This window comes from Passer montanus, unplaced genomic scaffold (genome assembly GCF_014805655.1).
Source record: "Passer montanus isolate IOZ18808 unplaced genomic scaffold, ASM1480565v1 scaffold2, whole genome shotgun sequence".
Classification (NCBI taxonomy): Eukaryota; Metazoa; Chordata; class Aves; order Passeriformes; family Passeridae; genus Passer; species Passer montanus.
In genome coordinates this window covers 24,048,838-24,068,750 of record NW_024366591.1, presented here as the reverse complement: position 1 = coordinate 24,068,750, position 19,913 = coordinate 24,048,838, and the positions used below count along the sequence as shown (strand labels likewise).

General features: G+C 43.4%; 2 protein-coding genes across 5 annotated transcripts in view; one reads left to right on the top strand and one right to left on the bottom strand.

Moving 5' to 3' along the window:
* The window catches only part of LOC120501497 (ectonucleotide pyrophosphatase/phosphodiesterase family member 1-like), a 52,451-nt gene extending 50,664 nt beyond the window's left edge, over nt 1–1,787 (top strand). For all 4 annotated transcript variants that reach the window (XM_039707836.1, XM_039707835.1, XM_039707838.1 and 1 more), the window contains one exon: nt 140–1,787. In XM_039707836.1, coding sequence (XP_039563770.1) covers nt 140–307 — 168 coding nt within the window. In that variant the 3' untranslated portion in view covers nt 308–1,787. The remainder of the gene's footprint in view (nt 1–139) is intronic.
* A 14,850-nt stretch (nt 1,788–16,637) lies between these two features.
* On the bottom strand, nt 16,638–19,709 carry CCN2 (cellular communication network factor 2). Its single transcript, XM_039707452.1, has 5 exons — nt 19,425–19,709; nt 19,103–19,319; nt 18,716–18,967; nt 18,278–18,489; nt 16,638–17,956 (listed from the first exon to the last, which is right to left on the bottom strand). Exons 1-5 carry the CDS (start codon nt 19,482–19,484, stop codon nt 17,660–17,662), a joined length of 1,038 nt encoding a protein of 345 aa, XP_039563386.1. The 5' UTR covers nt 19,485–19,709; the 3' UTR covers nt 16,638–17,659.
* Between the last annotated feature and the right edge of the window lie 204 nt (nt 19,710–19,913).

The window sequence follows — 19,913 nt, the reverse complement described above, 5'->3', positions numbered from 1 at the left end:
CATTGTTAAATGCTTGCCAACAGTTACTGATTTCTGCCTTTATAAAACATCAAAATGTCTCTTTTTAGTAGATTAAATGCATCTCAGGAGAAAAAAAAAAGTTTTACAGCCCCTTTTTTTTCCTCTTCTGTTCCAATAGGATGGCAAGTCTGAGTCCACATGGGTTGAAGAGAGAATGAAGTTTCATACGGCTCGGATCAGAGATATAGAATTACTTACTGGACTCAGCTTCTATCAAGACAGAAAACAGCCAATATCTGACATTTTACAGTTAAAAACATATTTGCCAACTTTTGAGACAGTCTGATTTTTCCTATGGAATGTTGTTATTCATGTCACAACTGATTTGTAAATAGACTTTTTTTAATTAACGAAACTTTTTTTTAAAAAATAAGCTGGAACTTTTATTGAGAACTCTTGACCAAATTGCCAGTAGAGAGGAGAGTGGGTGCCATATTTGTATCTCAGGGACTCCTGATGGACTATGCTTGTGACACAGAATGGCAGCGCCTGTCATTCCCACTTGGATGTGGTGGAACCATGTCCGTTACCATGCTAACATCATTTGGTCATCATAGTCATAGACACGAACACAAATGTTATCTTTGATATGCACTGGAGAGGGAGAATTTTATAAAGCATAGTTTATGATCAGCATTCTACTTTAAAAATGCAGACAATTAGCAAATACACTTCTGGGAAAGAGATACATTCTTGGTGACCAAGCAACAGCACTCTTCTCACTGTTTCCTTGAAGTGTGAATTGCACTCTGAGCTTTTGGTGTCATAAAACAATGCAGTGTTATGGTGCAAGAAGCTATACTGGGGTCAGTATAACTGGTAACTAAACCTTCCCCCACAAGGAAGAGATGCCTAGCTACAGGAATTCCGTGGGCTGGGAAGCTTTGGTATGTTGCTGCCCTCTGATGGCTCCAACACCGAAGGAGAATTAGATGCATGTGCTGTACATGCATCCTCAGAACGACTGGGTGTAGGATGCATTAAGTCACCCTGTAAATGGGAAGAAATTATGTCAGGAATATGTCTGAGCTCCCAGAAGTAATTATCTTACTTCAAGCTAAACTTGATGAAAAATTTTGCTTTATTGAAGTAAAGCTGTGTTTCTCTGTTTGGTACATGTTTTTGTCAGCTGTGGTTTTAAAATCCCATTTTTGAATGCAGATGCTGTCAGAGATGCAAATTCTGAAGAAGCATGTAATGACCTTTCTTGGAAACTTTCAGGCTACACAAACAGCTGCTACAGGCACTCAGGAGTGTAGGAACTCCCTCCTTTTCCAGTACACATATTATCACCTTTGTAATTTTCCCACTCTCTAAAGCTGATGACCCAAAATTGGCTCTGTTATGTATAAAATTCAGCATAGCCAATTTCACATTTAAGGTCTTCTCATTTAAAAAGGAGAAAATACATCACGCACAAGTATGTCAGAAGGACAAAGAGCCTGTAACTGAGCAGAGGCATTTGACCTTATAGCTTGGCCAGGACATGTTGAAGGCTGGATTCAGAGCCTGCTGAAGTCAGAGGAAGCTTTTCCATTAACTTCAGTTTGAGTGGGCTGAAGTTCTGGGACCATTTTTTCTTTTAACCAACATATTTTCTTGATCTTATGTTACAAGCATGATTTTTTTTATTTTTCAAGTAGTTTCACTGTGTGAAATCTAAATGTGTTGTAGCAACCTCACATTACAATAGGACTGTGACAGCATTATTCAGTGTAACTGCTTTGTAATGTTGCCTGTGACCAATAAACCCATCAGAAGTTCTATGCTGTTTGTGACCCTTTCCTGTACCAAATGCTACCACAGGTGCAGTTATAGAGCACAATTTCACTTTTTTGGGGGGAGGATGGGAGTTCCTTCATTCTTTTCTCCATGAATTGGAAGATAATTTCTCCAGCTGTAATGTTAATTACATTTATTATTAGGAGAGGAGAGTAGGGAGAAAGATCATCGAGGTATTAAGGTGGTTTTTGTGCTGTTGTTGTTGTTTTTTTATTGTGGTGTTGTTTTTTGGTTTTTTTTTTACAACTGGTACTGTCTCCTGAATACAAATAGATATGTTGACATCTTAAGGTGATGCCAGTTTCCATTAGGAGGCAGGGCCAGCCTAGCTGCTGGATAAAAATGGAACCAGTGTGTCTTCAAGCATGTGACTTCTGGTTTGACCTTTGATTTTGGAATGGAGAGCAGTTGTGAAAGCTATTATGGTCATCAAGACAGGGCAGGAGCTAAGAGGTGTTTGGGATGTGTCTTTGCCCGAAATTGACAAGTCAAATTGACAATGAAGAGAGTTATTGTCATTTAATGTTAGTGTAAATATTTCTGCTGATTTAATTTCTTCTTTGGTTTTTAAAGACATTTGTAATGGTGGTGTCAGAACATATGAGTAAATGCTGGTGCTAGTCCTGGTGTCCTGTGGCTAGTGCTACCCCAGGATGACAGATACTCGGTTCTGTTTTTGAAGCCTGATGGGACCCAAGGAGCATCCTACAGTCACCAGCAAACTCAGTTCAGAAAAACTTGACAGCTTCATTTGCTGGATGTAAAATGTTTTTTGTTTCAGCTGGTGTATGATATCAGAGCTTGTCCTGGTTCCATCCAGGACAGGGTTAATTTTTGCAGTAGCCAAGAGGCATGGCCAGGACCATGAGGTTATTCCATAACACCTCACAGCAGGCACAAGGGCCTGGAGGGAGGTTGGCTTCCTTCCTGCTGGCTGGTGGTGGGGAGCACTCACCTTCGGAATCACTGGCCTGTCTTCTGCAGTCATGCTAATATCGTTGTTACTGTTTGCTTTCTTATCTCGTTGTTTCCAGCAAATTGTTCTTATCTCAACCTGCCATCTTTACCTTTTGTGCCTCTAATTCTCCTCTCCATCCTGCTGCAGGGATGAGGGGAGAGGGGAAGGAATCAGAGAATAAGCAAGCAGCATGTGATTTGGAGTGTTTCAGTGGGAACACTAAATTGGGGAATACCATTGCTAAACCATGACAGAGTTCCACTAAGCATTTTCAGTAGGTAAAGCTGAAAGGTGACATGTGACATGGGTGTCAGTATTACTCAATGTAACTGCTTTGCTGTGTAGTGTGGCCTTCTTTCAAGTGAAAAAGGCAGGGGAAGAGCAGACTTCAGCTCACTGGTCTGGATGTGCCTAGAAGTGAAATGTGTCACAAGACAAGTAGAGTTGTGCATTGACAGGTCTTTTGGTGGTGCAGACTTGTGTCACTGGTTGCTACTGTCAGTAACTGAGAGGTAATTTGCTTGACTAATATTCTGGAGTTTCTTGCTCTTGTTTACCTCAGGACCTCCCATGTTTAAAGAAAATAAACCGAGATCTAACTGTTGGTATTTCAGACAGGACTGTTCTTGTAAATCTCTTCTCAGTGCGTCCCGAAAACACTAAACCACTGTGTCCAGCCTAGTGCACAACAGCTGTCTGCTAAAAGCACCTGCCAGCGGCTGCCCTGTGTCATCCGGTGAGTGGGTGGCCTGGGCTCCTGCCTTTCCTTAGTCTGAGCAGATTCAAAGTACAAAATTATCCCTTTAAATACAAGGTTATAAACCATACTCAGCAAGTTGGAAGGAGCTACCCGTCTGCTGCATGGGAAGGCACCCACTTTTCCAGGAAAATGAGATTCATGGGGACCAGAAGTCAGAAAGAAGTATAAAAGGAAGCCTCAATCTGTGATTCTGTGGTTAGGATGCTAATCTAAGAGGCAAAGATCTCATTTCTGACCTCCCTTTTTTCAAAGTCTGCTGCAAAGCTCAAGCTTGTTGCTGAGGAGGTACCTGTGCCAGAAGGACTTGCCCAATGTACCATTCCAGAGTGGATGCTCAGGAATAAGAGCACCGTAAGGAACTTCTAGTGCTGCAGGGTCACAGGGCAGCTGCTGTAACACTCTGTGCCCACAGCAGCACCACTAATGAGCTTGGGAAACCAGCCCAGGGCTCATGGTGAGCTCTATATTCAGCACTTTTACTGCTGGGCTGTGGTAAACTGTTTTTGCTCTTCTGAGGAGTTCAGGGGCACAGGCAATAAGAGTCCAACAACTTATTCAAGCACAAGTTTCCAAATATTTGTGTTTGTTTGCCAGCAGCAGCAACATTTTCTACTTACCCTCGCATACCTTGCGGCAATGCCTGGGAGGTGTTGGAGCACCATGCTGAGGTGGCTTGTGTACCATGAGTGGTACGTCTACCATAGCTCAGGAACCTCTATATTACAGGAAACCAGTCCAGGTTTGGCATCCTGTGACTCAGACTCCCTGGAAAGGAGTTGAGTCCTTTGCTGAACCACTGTGAGTCACCACACCAGGCTTGAGCCTCAGGAAAGGCTGCTATGGAGACCACGGACAAACTTGGAATAATTATGGAAGCCTGGAAACAGATTCTAGAGGATACCATTGCAAATTATTGTATTCCTCCTTAGCCACAACATGTGTCAAATTTATGTTGCCATTTACTGCATGTTTAGTTCTCTCTGTTTTTAATTTACTGAAATGAAAGAAATACAGTAAGAAGAAAGAGTTTCGAGTCACCCCAAAACTCCAGACTGATCTACTGATCAGAAGAAAGCAGAACTGCCTTTTGGTCATATCCATAAGGTACATAGGCATGGCTGACAGTCACAGAATCAGAATCATTCTGGTTGGGTAAGACCTCTAATATCGTCGAGTCCAGCCATTAACCTAGCACTGCCAAGTCCACTGTGAAACTATGTCACTAAGTGCCACATCCACACATCTAAATTCTTCCAAGGACAGTAACCACTTCTCTGAGCAGCCTATTCTGGTGCTTCATAAACTTTTTGGTGAGGAAGTTTTTCTGATACCCAAAAACTCCCCTGATACAACTTCAAGCTGTTTTCCTCTCATCCTTTCACTTGTTACCTGGGGGAAAGGCTGACCCCCACCTGGCTATACCCTCCTTTCAGGCAGTTGTAGAGAGTGATAAGGTCACTCCTGAGCCTCCTTTTCTCTTGATTAAACAACCCCAGCTCACTCAGCCACTCCTCATAGGACTTGTGTTGCAAACCCTTCACCAGCTTAGTTGCTCTTCTCTAAACACCCTCTTGCATCTAAGTGTCTTTCTTGTAGTGAGTGGCCCAGAGCTGAACACATGATTCATGGCCTTACCAATTCTGAGCACAGGGGAGATGTTCCCTGCCTGGTCCTTCTGGCCACGCTATGGCTGTGATTCATGGCCTTACCAGTTCTGAGCACAGGGGAGATGATCCCTGCCTGGTCCTTCTGGCCACGCTATGGCTGATAGGGGCCAGGATGCCATCAGCCTTCTTGGCCACCTGGGCACAGCTGGCTCATGTTCAGCTGCTGTGACCAGCACCCCCAGGTGCTTTCCATCAGGCATCTTCCCAGGCATTGTGCCCTAAACCTGAAGGGTTACATGGGGTTGCTGTGACTCAAGTGCCAGATTCAGCACTTCATTTTATTGTTATTGGCCTTGGCCCATCAGTCCAGCCTGTTCAGATCCCTCTGCAGAGCCTTGCTGCCCCTACAGCAGATTGGCATTCCCACCTAACTTGGTGCTATGAACTGATTGAGGGTGCACTTGATCCCCTCATGCAAGTTATCAGTGAAGATGTTAAACAGAAGGGTCCCAGTACTGAGTCTTGGGGAGCACCACTCATGACCAGCCACCAGCTAGGTGTAAATCCATTCACCATCACTCTGGACTCAGCCATCCATCCACCCACCCAACCATGAACAGCCAGGTTTTCTGGGAGAATGCTGTAGGAAATGGTGTCAAAGGCTTTACTGAAGTCTAGGTAAACAACATCCACAGCCTTTCATAAAAAGAGATTGGTCAAGCAGGATCTGCCTTTTTTAAGCCCATGCTGATTGGGATGATCCCTTGGTTGTCTTGCACATGTCATGTGATTGCATTCAAGATGACCTACTCCATGACCTTCCCTGGAACCAAGGTCAGGCTGATGGGCATGTAGGTCCCCAGATCTCTTTCCAGCCCTTCTTGCAGATGTGCGTCAAGTTTGTTAACTTCCTATCTAGTTGTTATGAGTCTCTGCATTTGTGGCACTCTGGCAAAGCCATGGTTTAGCACCAGCCTCGGTCTGAAACTTGACAGAGAATTTCTTTATGTCTCTACTGGAGGCCTTGCCTTTGCCATCCTGAATCTGTGCCAGAGCTTTGAATTTCTCTGTGGCAGAAAGCACGCTGCTTGACGGTGATGAGTTAATTTTTAAATCTTGTGGCTTAGCTTCTAAGACTTCTGCTGGCTGCAGAAGATGGCACAGTCCACTGTAAAAAAAATTATTATGCTCTTTGTCACAGTCCTGTAACTAGGTCTATAGTTGTATTTAGGCCTCTTACATGGAGAAGGAAGTGATGTAAGGAATTGATTCTGGTGTTCAAAATAAATTGTTTATGGACTTACAGATACATTATACTTTGAATGAGTAGTGAACACAGATGCATTTGCCGGTGATATCTGGCCCTCTTCTGGCGTGATCTGGAATAACTGGGAAATGATCTGTTAATGCTCAGTGTGATTTTCTAAGGAAACATGGCCCCAGGACAGTAGAAATCCAGGCAAACCACCTGAAAATAATGGCCTTTCCTAGGCTCCTTGTGAGGTACTTTCCATTCTTGTAATTAGCTAACACAATAGTAGAATTTTTAGAGATGAGAGCATGGGGAAGCTTGAATTACTAAGGTGCAAAGAATCAAAATTCTGCAGAAGAAGGTTATGCTATCATTTCCCATCACCAAGGAAGTTTTTACTTTAATATTACTGTATATCTTGTTTATGGAACATGCCAGTGGAACTTTCTTGTACAAGTGAGCTAAAATCACTTAAATTTCGTGTTGCAACCTCCCAATGCTGGCTTCAACAGAGCAGAAGTGCATTGTGACTCTGTATCAACCATTTAATTAATTAATCTCAATTGTTCTTATGAGGTCTTGCAGATATGGATTTCTTCTTGGAGATTAGGTATTATGAACCAGGTTGTCTGCAGCTTTCAAAAACCCCGAACCAACCAAAAAAAAAACCAAACCAAAACAAAACAAACCCAACAAAACCCCAACAAAAAAACAACCAACAAAAAACCCAAGATGACTAAAGCATGACCTCAGACTCACTCAGCCCCCATATGCTGCAAGCTCAGAACATATTGATGTCTTTTCAGATTCAGCACCAGGTTTTATATAGCTCCTTGACATGTATTCCTTAAATACAGAAATATGGAGATTCCCACAATATCCACAATGAGTCCTTCACAATGGTAATTTGCCAATGGATAATCCATACCAAAATAAAGCTTCCAAAAATGAATAATTTTGTTATGAAAAATATGGTGGTGAAACTGAAGTATTACATGAAAAACCCCTACATGCAAGAAAAAGCCATGTGGCATTTAATATCGGAGTCCACAAAAATTACAGAGCTGTAGTAATTTCAGCAAGAATGCAAGTACTCCATTACTAAAAGGGCATCAAAAAAAGGTAGTGTTTGGGTGTTGGAGGGAATAGGTCTATCAACAAGAACAAGCCCACAGCTTCCTTAAAGAGAAAAAGCAATAACCAAAAGACTGTTTTGTCCCAAAGGACTTGGATAAACATGTGACAAAGAAACAATTTCCATTTTTAATAAGGGATATTTTGAGTTGGTTAATGGAACTTTCCTAAGGCCTCACCTTAGAAACAAGACATACATTGATTTTAGCCTTCTCCTTGGAAGAGGTTTCTTTTTTCAGATACATAATAGATAGCATATTTTGGTGGTATAAGAGGTGACACTTCATGTAGATAATGATTTTGTTGGAGTGTGTGTATAATAAAAATTTCAAAACTATCCTGAAAACAACTACAACATCGGTGTTAAGAATGAATCATAATGCAAAATACATGTATGGGGAATATAGTGCTCAGAGGAGAAGTGAACATGAACATGTTCTTAGATCTGTTTGGCTGAGCCACTACCTTTTGCATTAAAAAAGAAGGAGAAGGGTTTCTGTGTAAAGCAAACTGTGTAAGCAAATGTTTGCCCTGCCTGGGTTCTCAAACCAGGAACATGAGAGCAGTACTTGTGCACAGGTAGTTACGGGATGTAACTCTTGGTAGGGATTTAGAAGCTGAAGAAATGGGTCAGTTAGGAGCAGGCTGATGGTGAGCACAAAGCTGGGCTTTCTAAGAGACTGCCTCCTTTCCAAGGAAGGGGGTAACACTAGGAGACTGAAGAGATTTTTCTGACATCTGCCTGAGTGGTACTGATACCTCAAGGCTTCTTCATCCTGTGCTGGGCCTGAGATTCACTGAGCATTTACAGTCAGGTTAGTTGAAAAAAACATTGAAAAAAGTCTGAAGAAGACCCCTTGTTAAAAGTTTTTCACCTGGGGAAGATGATCTGAGGATATGTGTCTCTAAAGGGCCTCAGTTCTTTGCTCATGCAGATGAGGTGAAGAGTACTGTTAAGGAGCAGAGTGAGGGAAGTAAATCTCAGGTGAATCTCTGGTTCTGAGTGACTAAGAATGGCCAGTCCATCATTGCTACGATTGAATAACGTTGCTATTCAAACAAGTTGTAGAAAACATATTAACTTCTGAAGGAAGATTATGGGCCTTGCAAACATACACATTTCCTGCCATGTTTTTGAGTCTCAGTAGTGTAGCAGTGCATGTATCAGACCTGCTCCACAATTCTGTTGGGCAGCTGACAGCTGCCACACAATCCAGACAAAACAGCGCTTCAGCCCTCTGGCCCATTTGTATGTCCAAATCCATTTCACATTAGTGGGTCTCGAGTAGGGACCTGGATCAGAGTTTTTTTACAATAGGTTTGGGTTAGATCCAGAATATCAGAGTCAAAGACCTATTTAGCTGACCAAATCTACACAAAATGGATGTGATTCATTGTCTATGCATGTTGAAGAAGTCAGGAGGGAATTTTTCCCTTTCAACAATTTAACTCAAAAGGTTTTTGTAAGATAATTAGTCATCTGGAAAAAAAGAGATGTAATTACATAAGATAATTTTATGGTTCTCTGACAGATACCGAAAGCCTACATGTGAATCTGTATCTGCCTAAGGAGGAGAAGCAAGTTCTGCTCATCCTAAAACTTGAACCTGGGAGTGTTGATTAGTTTTTAAGAAGCATGCAAGATAAAAAGCAACAATTAAAACATACTGTGCTTTAATATCATCTTTAATAAATAAACCCCTCTTTCTGTGTATTTTTCCAGGTACCTGCTGGTGAAAACTATTGCAATGTATTGTGCCATATTATAGTGATTTGTTCCTTCAGCATGGGTGCCATGCACTTTGGGGATTTCATTTGCTATGTTTTTAATATAGATAACAATGCTGCAATGATATCTAAGTAAAGCATTGTTCTCGGGCAGAATTGTGTAGCTGTTACTTTAATTCACTTTGAGAAAATAAAACAGATTTCCTGTGTTTCCAACCAGTCTATGTTTACATCATCCCTTGTAACAAAATAGCACGAATTGTTTCAAGTGAGTAATCAAATGCCTTCCACCAAAAAGAGCAGGAGCTTGTTTAGCTTCATTCGTGCGGAGGCAAAGTTTGTACCCGGAGCAAAAGGCGGCTGCAGAGCTGCCACGCGGTGTCAGTGTGATGCAGAGAAAGAGCCCTCTCCCGTTCCTGTGGTCCAGCGTGAAGACTGGCACAGCTCTGTGCCAAACGCGACCTGACACGGTGTTTGTAGTAATTCGGTGTTTCAGGAGTTGATAGTCTGGTAGGAGCTCATGTGGGGCGTTAAGTGTTAGCTAGGACAAACATGGAATATATTGCTGTACTTCCTACACTATCTATAGCAGCATCATCTGCCAGAAATTATATGCTTCAAAGTCGCCTCATCCATGAAGCCACTTTTATCTAAATGAATTAATGAAACAAAATGACAGACCAACTTTTGCCTCCTCCTTGTTTTGGAAAAGCAGACAGACAAAATACAGGTGCCAGTGTTTCTTTATTTTCTGTCTAAAGGGCAGGATGTTTTTGTGCAATCCTGCTGGCCCACAACTTGTCCTGGTGTGGATGTACAGAGCAAAAACATATTCAAAGACTGGTTCAAATAAGTAATCTTAGATAGACTTTAGGCATAACTGTAAACTATTTGGAAGAGGATCCTGCTGCCTCTCACAATGAAAAATAACCATACAACACAAAGAGATTTTATCAGCCTTTTGCTTGTTTGTCTCCGATTTGTGTTGAGTGGGTCATTTGTCTGTGTGTAGTTGTTAACAAATTTACATATTGTTTCTAAGAAATTGTTTTATTATAAGGTCAGTGGAGAATGCCAGGCAGAAGCCAAATAAAACATTACATAAATAGCCTCTAATTTGCTTTTCAACTGTATAAAATTAAAGCACTCATAAGGACAGAAGAAGCAAGCAGAAGAGTCTTGCTTCATTTCTGCATGTAGAAAGTCCACTATTTCTTCACACAAAACCCAAGTTTTTATCCAGATAATCCTTGCAATCTTAAGGCTGGCTGTACTTACAAGATTTGCCATGTTCATTATATTCTTGCAGAAGTCAGGAAAGCCAGAACCAAACATCTCCATTGCATACAGTTATCCAAAGGGTAACATGAGCATACTGTAGAGCAGAATATTGCATAAGGTGACACATTTAAATTATAACTGCATCTTCATGAGAATAGCTAGATGATGCAAGCAGCTACAATGGGGATGTCTGCGTGTGTAAGTGCTTGTGTGTGTGTAAGGTTAAACCTCACAGAATGTCCTTACTCAAGGTGTTTTCCATGTTGACTAGCTCTAAGTCAGGCACCCTCTTCTGAAGTGGGATAGCATTGCCAATCCTTCTCTAACAATATTTCTTGGTGTCTGTAATCAAATGACTGTAAAATAAAATGACACTTTCTAGAGTGCTCTTTAGTACTCCTGTGGATCATAAGGATAAACAACAATGCTGTACGTTTAGCACAGCAAGAAAAACCAAATGTTGCTTTCCCTTGAAATACTGATCCCAGGTGACTTCTCACAGGCATTAGTCATGCTGGGACAGGCATTAGCCATATCACAGAATCACAAGGTTGGAAGAGACCTTCAAGATCATCAAGTCCAACCCATGCCCTAACACCTCAACTAAGCCATGGCACCGAGTGCCACATCCAGTCTTTTTTTAAACACATCCAGGGATGGTGACTGCACCACCTCCCCGGACAGACCATTCCAGTACTTTATCACCCTTTGCATGAAAAACATTTTTCTTAATATCCAACCTATATTTCTCTCGACACATTGAGACTGTGTCCTCTGGTTCTGTCAGTTGCTGCCTGGAGAAAGAGACCAACCCACAGCTGGCTACAACCACCCTTCAGGAAGTTGTAGAGAGTGACAAAGTTGCCTCTGAGTCTCCTTTTCTCCAGGTTAACACCCCCAACGTTCCTCACAGGGCTTGCTAGGATCCATTCAAGATCACTGGCTGGGGCATATTCTTATCTATGCTGTTCTTTCCAAAGTGACTACGTAGTGTCTATGGAGCTGTGGCTGGAAGAATCAATGGAAGAAAAGAAATATTTCATTTCTACGTTATCATATGAAAATCCTTTGAGTCACATGTGAAGAGAAACCTCATTTGAGCACATTCCCCCAGATGGGTAACTACAGCTAAGAGGATGACAGGGAAGTCCACTGAGAGGCACTCCTGGCAGTTTCCAAGGTAAGATGAGCTGGCTTTCTTCATTAATTCCTAACATATTAGATTTCAGAATTTTTATTAACTTACTGATCTTGGACTTTTTAGCCTCACAGCAAGCTTAGAATTAGAACAGCATGTATAAATGGAAAAGGCCAAATACGACTTCTTACTTATTTCCATTGCTCTGTTAATTAAAAAAGCACACTTAACATCATATCACACAGTGTATTAAGATTATATCAAGTATCTTCCCACATGTTATATTGTCTAAAGTTTGAATACTATTTCAGATCTAATTTGAATCCTTGTCCTTCTCTTTCATTGACCAGATACACTGGCTTATCACTTCCTTCGTAGTTTGTACTAGGTTGTAATTTTAGCTATTTACATAACACTATTTTGTGCAGTTTGTGCTCCTGAAAGTCTTATTGCCCAGCAAATGCCACAGGAGCCAGCCTGTGTCCTCCCAGGAGCCCTCCAAGGCACACAGTCCCTAATTGTGACACACACACAGTCCTAAAATTGTACAGCCTTAGGATTTTGGGTCACAGGTGGTCCAAACCAGTCTGACTGCAGTTATGTCGTTAGCTAGGCTGACTGGAGTCCTGAAAACTAGCTGAAAAGCTGGTTCTTAGCATTCAGCTCAGGAGCAGGAAAACATATTTTGTAGCTGCTGAAAGCTGCTAAATACCTGCTTTTAATAGGTCTAATTTAAACCAACAAACATTTATTTGGATTGCGCATTTCTTTCAGTGGCTCAATTAATGGGCCTGAGTAATGAATGGAGGCACCACTGGATTGTATTAGCACTGCAGTACTGTGTTAGCAGCCTTTTGGTCCTGCTCAGGAGGCTGTAAAATGCTTTGTTCCTTACAACACAAACACCATTATACTCCTACCAGGGTTGAATTTACTTACCATTAAGCAAACATATATAGTCCTGCAATTGGCACAGCCCCAATAACAGACAGGAGCTGAGGAATGCTGCCACAATATGCAGCCAGATGTTTCAGGGTGGGACATTTCAGTAAGGGCCCACGTTCACTACGCTGGGGATGTGGGCTTGGACTAGCACAGAGAAGAGCTGAAAAAGCCAGGGCAAGAACTAAGAACTGCAAACAGTTCTCTGATGCAGCAGCAGTGCTGAATTGTGCAGTGGAGATGGGACCTTAGTCATGCTTCTAAACTCTGTTCAAACACTTAATGTGTTGAAGGCTTTAGTACAGTTTGGGAACAGGTTCCTTGAAGAAATTCCTGGTATTTCCTGGTTCCAGGCAGGCTGAAAAACACTGTGAGAATGTAGCGGCTTTTGGTATGTCCATTTATGGACATGAATCAAAGGAACTGCAGGGAGGAAAAAAAGTGGAAAATGAGAGGAAAAATAAGTTAACTGAACTACTTCCTCTCTTGGATTCTTCTTAGGTTTTGGGCAAAGCCTTACAGTGGTATTTCTTCCCAGCTTCTCCTTGCTAACTACTTCCATATGTAGGCATAGTATAACATCAGTTAAAGCCACATTTAAGCACTGTTTTTAAAGAACTCGGGTTTTTGGTGTTAGGATACAAAGTCAGAATGGTTGAATTACTATATATTCAGGTAAGAACATTACTGTTCCTTCTTATATTTAATGTCCTTTTCAGTATAATGAAATGAGAGCTTTCTTCAAGTGCGAGGTCTGAAAAAGCTATGCTACATGGGAAAAATACAAATGATCTAGTGAAGAATATGCTATTTCTAGTGGTGTCCAAAAGTCAGTTTTCTCAGCTGAGTCCCTGTCTTTGTGAGACAAACAACTGGATACTGTTCAAAGACTTATTTGTTCCTGTGTGGTTGCAGATCATTAAAAGTGGCTCATTCTTGAAGACTTTTTTAACTAGTGTCTTTTGGATGTGTCTTAGCTCTGAGGAATCTGACAAATTTCCATCTGGAGAGTAGAGCCTATTTCATATGAAAGGGCTATAATCCCTGTCTGTTGTTCACATCTGTATTGTGTTAGAATGCTAAGCTGCAAATCCATGCAAAAGTGTTACGGTACAAAAATCTGAAATACGATGGTTTAGAACTATTTCAAAGTATTTGATACTCTGGTCTCCAGCCACCTTGGATTTCTGTTTAATATTTAATTGAATACCTTTTATCAAATTAGTATTGACTTTACAGTGATTCTTTACCAACTGTATTATTAATATAGCTGGAGATCCATTTAAAGGAGCTAGTAAATAGAATGAATATGCTTTCATATATGAATAAAATATTTTTAAAGTACAGCAGCAAACTTGCTCAATAGGATTTTCTGAGGATGCAAACAACCAAAAGCAGACTTCCAAAACAAGGTATTTTGAAAGGACATGAACCAGTGTTCTCTCCCATTTTAGTGACTTTGGACTTTTGAACTCAGGTTTTTATTCTTCCATCTATGCATCTTAGGCACAAAGAATGAAATCAGGAAACTCCTTTACGGTTGAAAGGCCCACATTGTAGCCATCATTTAAGATGCCATAAATTCCACACAAGGGCTCCTTTTTCCTGGGATACCTTTGAAAGAAAGCCTTACAAACAGTGTGATGCCTACCTATACCTCTAGGAGAGCTTACAACAAAATATTTAAATTTCTTTGCCTTCGGAGATAAAACCTTCAGAGGCGTAACACCAGTGAAATGGTGTAAAACGTATGCTCCTGTCAGAAGACTACACATGTTCCTGGAGAAAGGAGTTCAATTCATTATAATGCATACCTGAGATTTATGATCCCTGATATGCTCAGGGGAGAGCAACAACTTGCTTAACAGATTTGCATATGTAGCGTATTCCCTTATTTTAATTCACAGTGGCAACGACAAACCACTATCAAAATATTCTAACTGGCCTCTTCCATGTTCTGCTGGCCCGTGAAACCATGCAATAATATGTCAGATGGCAGGCAAGGCAGTTTCATCATCACATAATCTGGGAAAGGATAGGTAGGGGTCCTGGGCTGCTTTGGGGGAACCCCATTGCAGGTGTCTTTCAGACAGCACTTCCTCAACCAGAGCCCTGCTGTTGCTCTCTGACCCTCCAGCCTTGTTTGCCAGGCACAGCTGGACAACAGTGCCAGGGGAGGCCACAGTGCTGTGTGGATTAGGTGTTGGAGATACAGCCCACACTGCAGAGAGCTGGGAGCAGAACACGAGTGAATCTCGTGGTCATGAGGCTCATGGGAATGATGGTATTATAATATCTGATACTAACTGATGAAATACTGCAGAGCAGAGCTGTTCATCAACAGCTTAAACAGTGCCATAAGAACCCCATTTCTCACAGGAATTAATCCAACCTGCCAGGTGCATTGCTTCTTTCTGTTTTGCTAATCCTGAGAGCTTCTATAGCAATGGTTATGAATGAAGCCCACATACATCCCGTCCTTTCTGGAACTAGAAATGAGAGTTTTCTTGTTATTTGGGGGTGGAGCCAAAGTAGCGGTCAGGCAACCAGTCCTCAGTGTTGTACGAATGTTTGAAGCGTTTCCAGGGTGAGCTGAATGGCTGCACAATATTCATAATCTGAAAAAAAAACATAGAGAAAAAAATGCTGGAGAGTCTCAGGGAGCATAAGAGCCAGAGGCTACCCAAAAGTATTTTGTATGGGACATAGAAAGCCACTTCCTCATGCCAGGAGAATTTTCTTTTATTTTTCAGAGGAAGGGAAAATGCTTCTATGCCCTTGAGCAAAGCCTGGTGAAGCCATTGGCAAGACTCCCATTGACTTCCCATTAGTTTAGGGCTCTGTTGTTCATCATTAGTCAAAGCTGGTGTTACACTGATTTGCTGCTAATGCTAGCTGAAATCAATGGGATTGGAAGGTGCTCAGGAAGGATGGACATTTTTATAAGCTAACACTCTTTCAGCACCAGGAAATTCCAGATTGAACTTGTTTGCCTGAAAAGGATTCTTGTTGGAGAGCGTGTTTTTTTCTCAAAACAAGAACTAATGCTTCTAGTGCAAAGGTTAATTTTGAATTCAAAGAATCTCCTTGTCTTAATAAAGGGACAAAAAAAGTCTGTTATTAATGTAGGTCCCAGCACAGGACTGAAGCTTTTCTTTTAGCTTCAGGCAGGTGAGGGAATTCACTCACAACTGTCCTTACAAATAGTTCTTGCTTATCTAAGAAGAATGTTTGGACCATTATCAAAATGTGTAGCAGTTACAATACTTCTCATCCGTGGCCCTGCAGGAGTTTGAACCCATGGAGACACTTTACACAGAACTGTCACATGTAATGGTTTGGCCTTGTCAGCAAGCAGGAAGATAATCTGTGTAATTGCCACCAGAGTTCAGTGCTCTACCATACCACACTTAGGTGTTCATTCAAGTAAAGCTACATCTAAATTAGCCCTACACTACATGAAGGTTAAATCAGAAGTTTTTTAGAGGCCACTTCCAACCTGTCATATTCTGTGATTTTTATGATACAACTCATTAGCTATTCCCTGAGAATTGCACCAAATTTTGGACTTATGGATTTGAGTCTAGAGTCAAGAACCACTTCAATGCTTTTAGTAATTTAAAATATTTTCCTTGCCTTAGTTGAAAACAAATCTTAACCAGTGGAACACCTCAATGAAATTAAGCATGTTGTATGGTGTATTACAGCAGCAGTTGAATACTACGGTGACAGCTGGCTCCCTTCAAACTACATGTGATGATGCACGAGGAGACCTGCTGCACTTTCTAATGTCATACTGGGCTTGGCAAAGCAAGCCTGGCCCTTCCCTCCATTCTAAATTCAGAAGAGTAACAAACTACTAAAGTAGTGAACCAACTAACAGAATAAGTAAATCTTTAGTTATTCCTAAGTGTATGTGCTTCTGGAGAAAGAACCCACCACACATTTCTTGATTTTCATCTAGTGCAAAGGCAACCCCTTTAGAAACATGAAAAGGAATAGTCGAGACTAAAGGTAAATGAAATACCAAGCCATTTATATAAAAAATATAAATACTTTATTTTCAACTAAAAAGGTGCAAACATGTAACTTTTGGTCACACTTCTCAACAAATAAACTGTCCAAAAAGAGCCATAGTCAAAGAAAGAAACAAATGCTCAAGTGGAAGGACTGATGAACAACAGAACAGCCATTTCTCTTAAAGCCACTTGTCTTATAAAGTAGTAAGTAAACATTTTTTTTCAGACAAATGCTTTGTAACATTACAGGCACCTCAACTTCATCTTGACCTCAACTCACCATTTGGCCCTATCTGAACAATTTCCACTAGAGTATCTATTTCATGCTTTGAATGCATTGTCAAACAAGCTTTAAATCTTACCTATCTTGTTCCAAAAAAGAAGTCTATCATTGAACTTTCAAAGCATTAAACAAAAGCACAAAACTTTAAATTAATTTAGATAACTGTACAAATATATATACACACAGTATTTACAATATTCATAAAAAGTAGCTTGTTACAGGTAAATTAACTGCCACAAGCTGTCCAGTCTAATTGACATGATTCTGATTCTTGCTGGCCAAGCCATCTGAATCAGAGTGTCAGAGCTGAAACATTACTGTCCTGACTAACAGAACACCTTCTACTTAGCACTTTGCTGGGTGTTTGCATTCCAGCTGTTGCTGTCTTTAAGCCAGCTCCAGCAAACATGCTAATGGTCTCTTCTCAATTGCACTACTAGATGAAGCACGCTGTACCACATTAAGGGAACATTTGCTTGAATCTGCTTTTCCTGCCTGTTTCCCTTAACCCCATCACACCACCTCAGGAGCAACATGTTCTGAAGCTGCGTCTTGCTGTGGTCCCACTGTCCATTTTACGGTCTTCTTCAAATCACCATTTGGGGTCAGTAGAAAAATTGTCTTAAGTCACATGGAGCAGTTTGTTGAAATTAAAAAAAAACTGATTTAAATACCTTGTGCTATTGAATCATGTTTACAAAATGAGATGCAAATCAGTTCAAGTTGAGAATGTGCTTAGCATCGCCTTCTGGCTTTATGCCATGTCTCCATACATCTTTCTGTAGTACAGAGACTCAAAGATGTCATTGTCTCCAGGGCAGTTGTAGTGGCACGCGCAGGTCTTGATGAACATCATTTTCCTTTTCATGATCTCCCCATCAGGGCACTTGAACTCCACAGGGAGGGTGGCTGTTCTGTGGGGTGTGCAGCAGCGCCCGTCAGTGCAAACACCACAGAACTTAGCTCTGTAGGTCTTCACGCTGGTGCAGCCAGACAGCTCAAACTTGACAGGCTTGGAGATTTTGGGGGTGCGAATGCACTTTTTGCCTTTCTGTTAGGACAGAAGTCAATACAAGATGTTTAGAAGGTAGGCTTTCACAAAGCACATTAAGCTTGCAAGTTAGTGAGCAGACATGCTAATCCTTACTATATTATCATTAGGCAAGATTGTCTTATATAGTGCCATAACACAGCATGAGAGAAAACTAAGGACATTTAATTGTAAATAGTGATCACCACTAGGGTAAAACTCAAATTTCAAAGCAAACCACTTGAAACTGACTACCTGTCAGCACTGCATTTTTGGTCACTGTCTTTTTGCTAGTGGATGCAAGCAACCTAGTGCAGCACACATAAAGATAATCATATTTACCTTGATGTTCTCCTCCAGGTCTACTTCACAAGGTCTGACCATGCAGAGTCTACTCTGTTTCTCCAGTCTGCAGAAGGCATTATCATTGGTGACCCTGGTAGAGATACCCATGCCACAGGTCTTGGAGCAAGCACTCCATTCCGTGGTCTGTACCAGGCAGTTGGCACGCATCATTGTTGGGTCTGGACCGTAAGTGTCTTCCAGTCTGTAAGCTGCAGGAGACAGAAAACCAAAATGAGACCACTGCCTGACCTCAGCCCTCTAAACGCTCCTTCCTTTCCCTGAGAAATTCAGGCAGCTACACTAAATCCATGGGGTGATTCCACCAACTGCAGCCCTCCAGCCTCTGCCCTGTGTCCACCTAGTCCACTGCCTTCAGCCTCATCATGCAGAGTGCCCCCTCCCCCGGCTGCCATCTGCAGAGAGCCCCCCACTCACCGGCAAGTGCAGGTCCCACGGCAGTCTGCTCTTTGGCCTCATCGCAGACCCACTCCTCGCAGCACTTTCCAGGGAGCTTCACCCGGCGCGGGTAGGGGCAGTCGGGGCTGGGCAGGCGGACGTCCATGCTGCAGAGGGGCACGCAGCCCACGGCGCCGTCCAGGCAGGTGCACTGGTACTTGCAGCTGCTCTGGAAGGACTCTCCGCTCCGGTACACCATGCCGCTGAACACGCACGGCGCGCCGTCCCGAGCTGCGAGGGGCAGGAGGCAGAGCGTGAGTCGGGAGTCTCCGAGGTTCCCGCTTCGCTCGCTCCCTGCCCGGCAGGACGCCCGGCAGGACCCTGTTCCCGTCCCCGCGGCAGGCGGCAGCCCCGGCCCCAACTCACCGGTGCAGACGCCGATTTTGCGGTTGGCGGGGGAGCCGAAATCGCAGAAGAGCCCCTTGTGATGGTCGCAGGGGTCGCGCTCGGTGCAGAGCTCGCCCAGCTGCTTGGCGCACACGCGGCAGCAGCCGCAGCCGTCGAGCACCAGGGAGACGCCGGCGGGGCAGGTGGGACTGGCTCCGCACTGGCACTGCCCGCTGCACTCCTGGCCCTGAGCCTCCTGCAAGTGCCGGGGGGACAGAGAGAGAGAGAGGGGGCGTCAGAGCCGCCGCCGGGACCGCCCGGACGGGGCAGGCGCGGCGGCGCCGCGGGCGGCAGCACTTACCGGGCTGAGCAGAGCGAGCAGCAGGGCGAGGGCGAACGGGGCGAAGGTGTTGGGGACCATCCTGCAGCGGTCAGCGGCTTGTGGGTGACGAGGCGGCGGCGTCGGGCAGGCGGCGGCGTCGGGCTGCCGGGCAGCGAGGGGAGCCGAGGTAAACCGAGCGCTTCTCGCAGGGCGGATCTCCTCGGCGGCGCGGACGGGGCTGTGCCGGAGGGTAGCTGCTCACGGCTGGTGTTGGGCTCCGCTCTCCTCCGCTCCGCTCCGTCCGAGTGCGGCGGGAGAGTGGCTGTGTGACTGCCGAGTGCCGGCACGGACGCCCCTTTATAGGCGGCGGCGGCGCGGCCTCGCCAATGGGCTGAATGGGGCCGCGGACAAACAGCGACATTCCGCGCATTCCTGCGCGCCGCGCCGCCCGCCCCGCCCCGCGCCGCCGCCGCCGCCCCGGAGCGGCCCTGACCCCTGACTCCCGCATTCCTCCGGCTGCGCCCCCCC

Coding starts and splice junctions, on each gene's coding strand:
- CCN2 (XM_039707452.1), bottom strand. CDS start 19,484: ATGGTCCCCAACACCTTCGCCCCGTTCGCCCTCGCCCTGCTGCTCGCT. Junction 18,490..18,715: donor CGTGGGACCTGCACTTGCCG/GTGAGTGGGGGG, acceptor TGTCTCCTGCAG/CTTACAGACTGGAAGACACT. Junction 17,957..18,277: donor ACCTGGAGGAGAACATCAAG/GTAAATATGATT, acceptor CTGTCCTAACAG/AAAGGCAAAAAGTGCATTCG.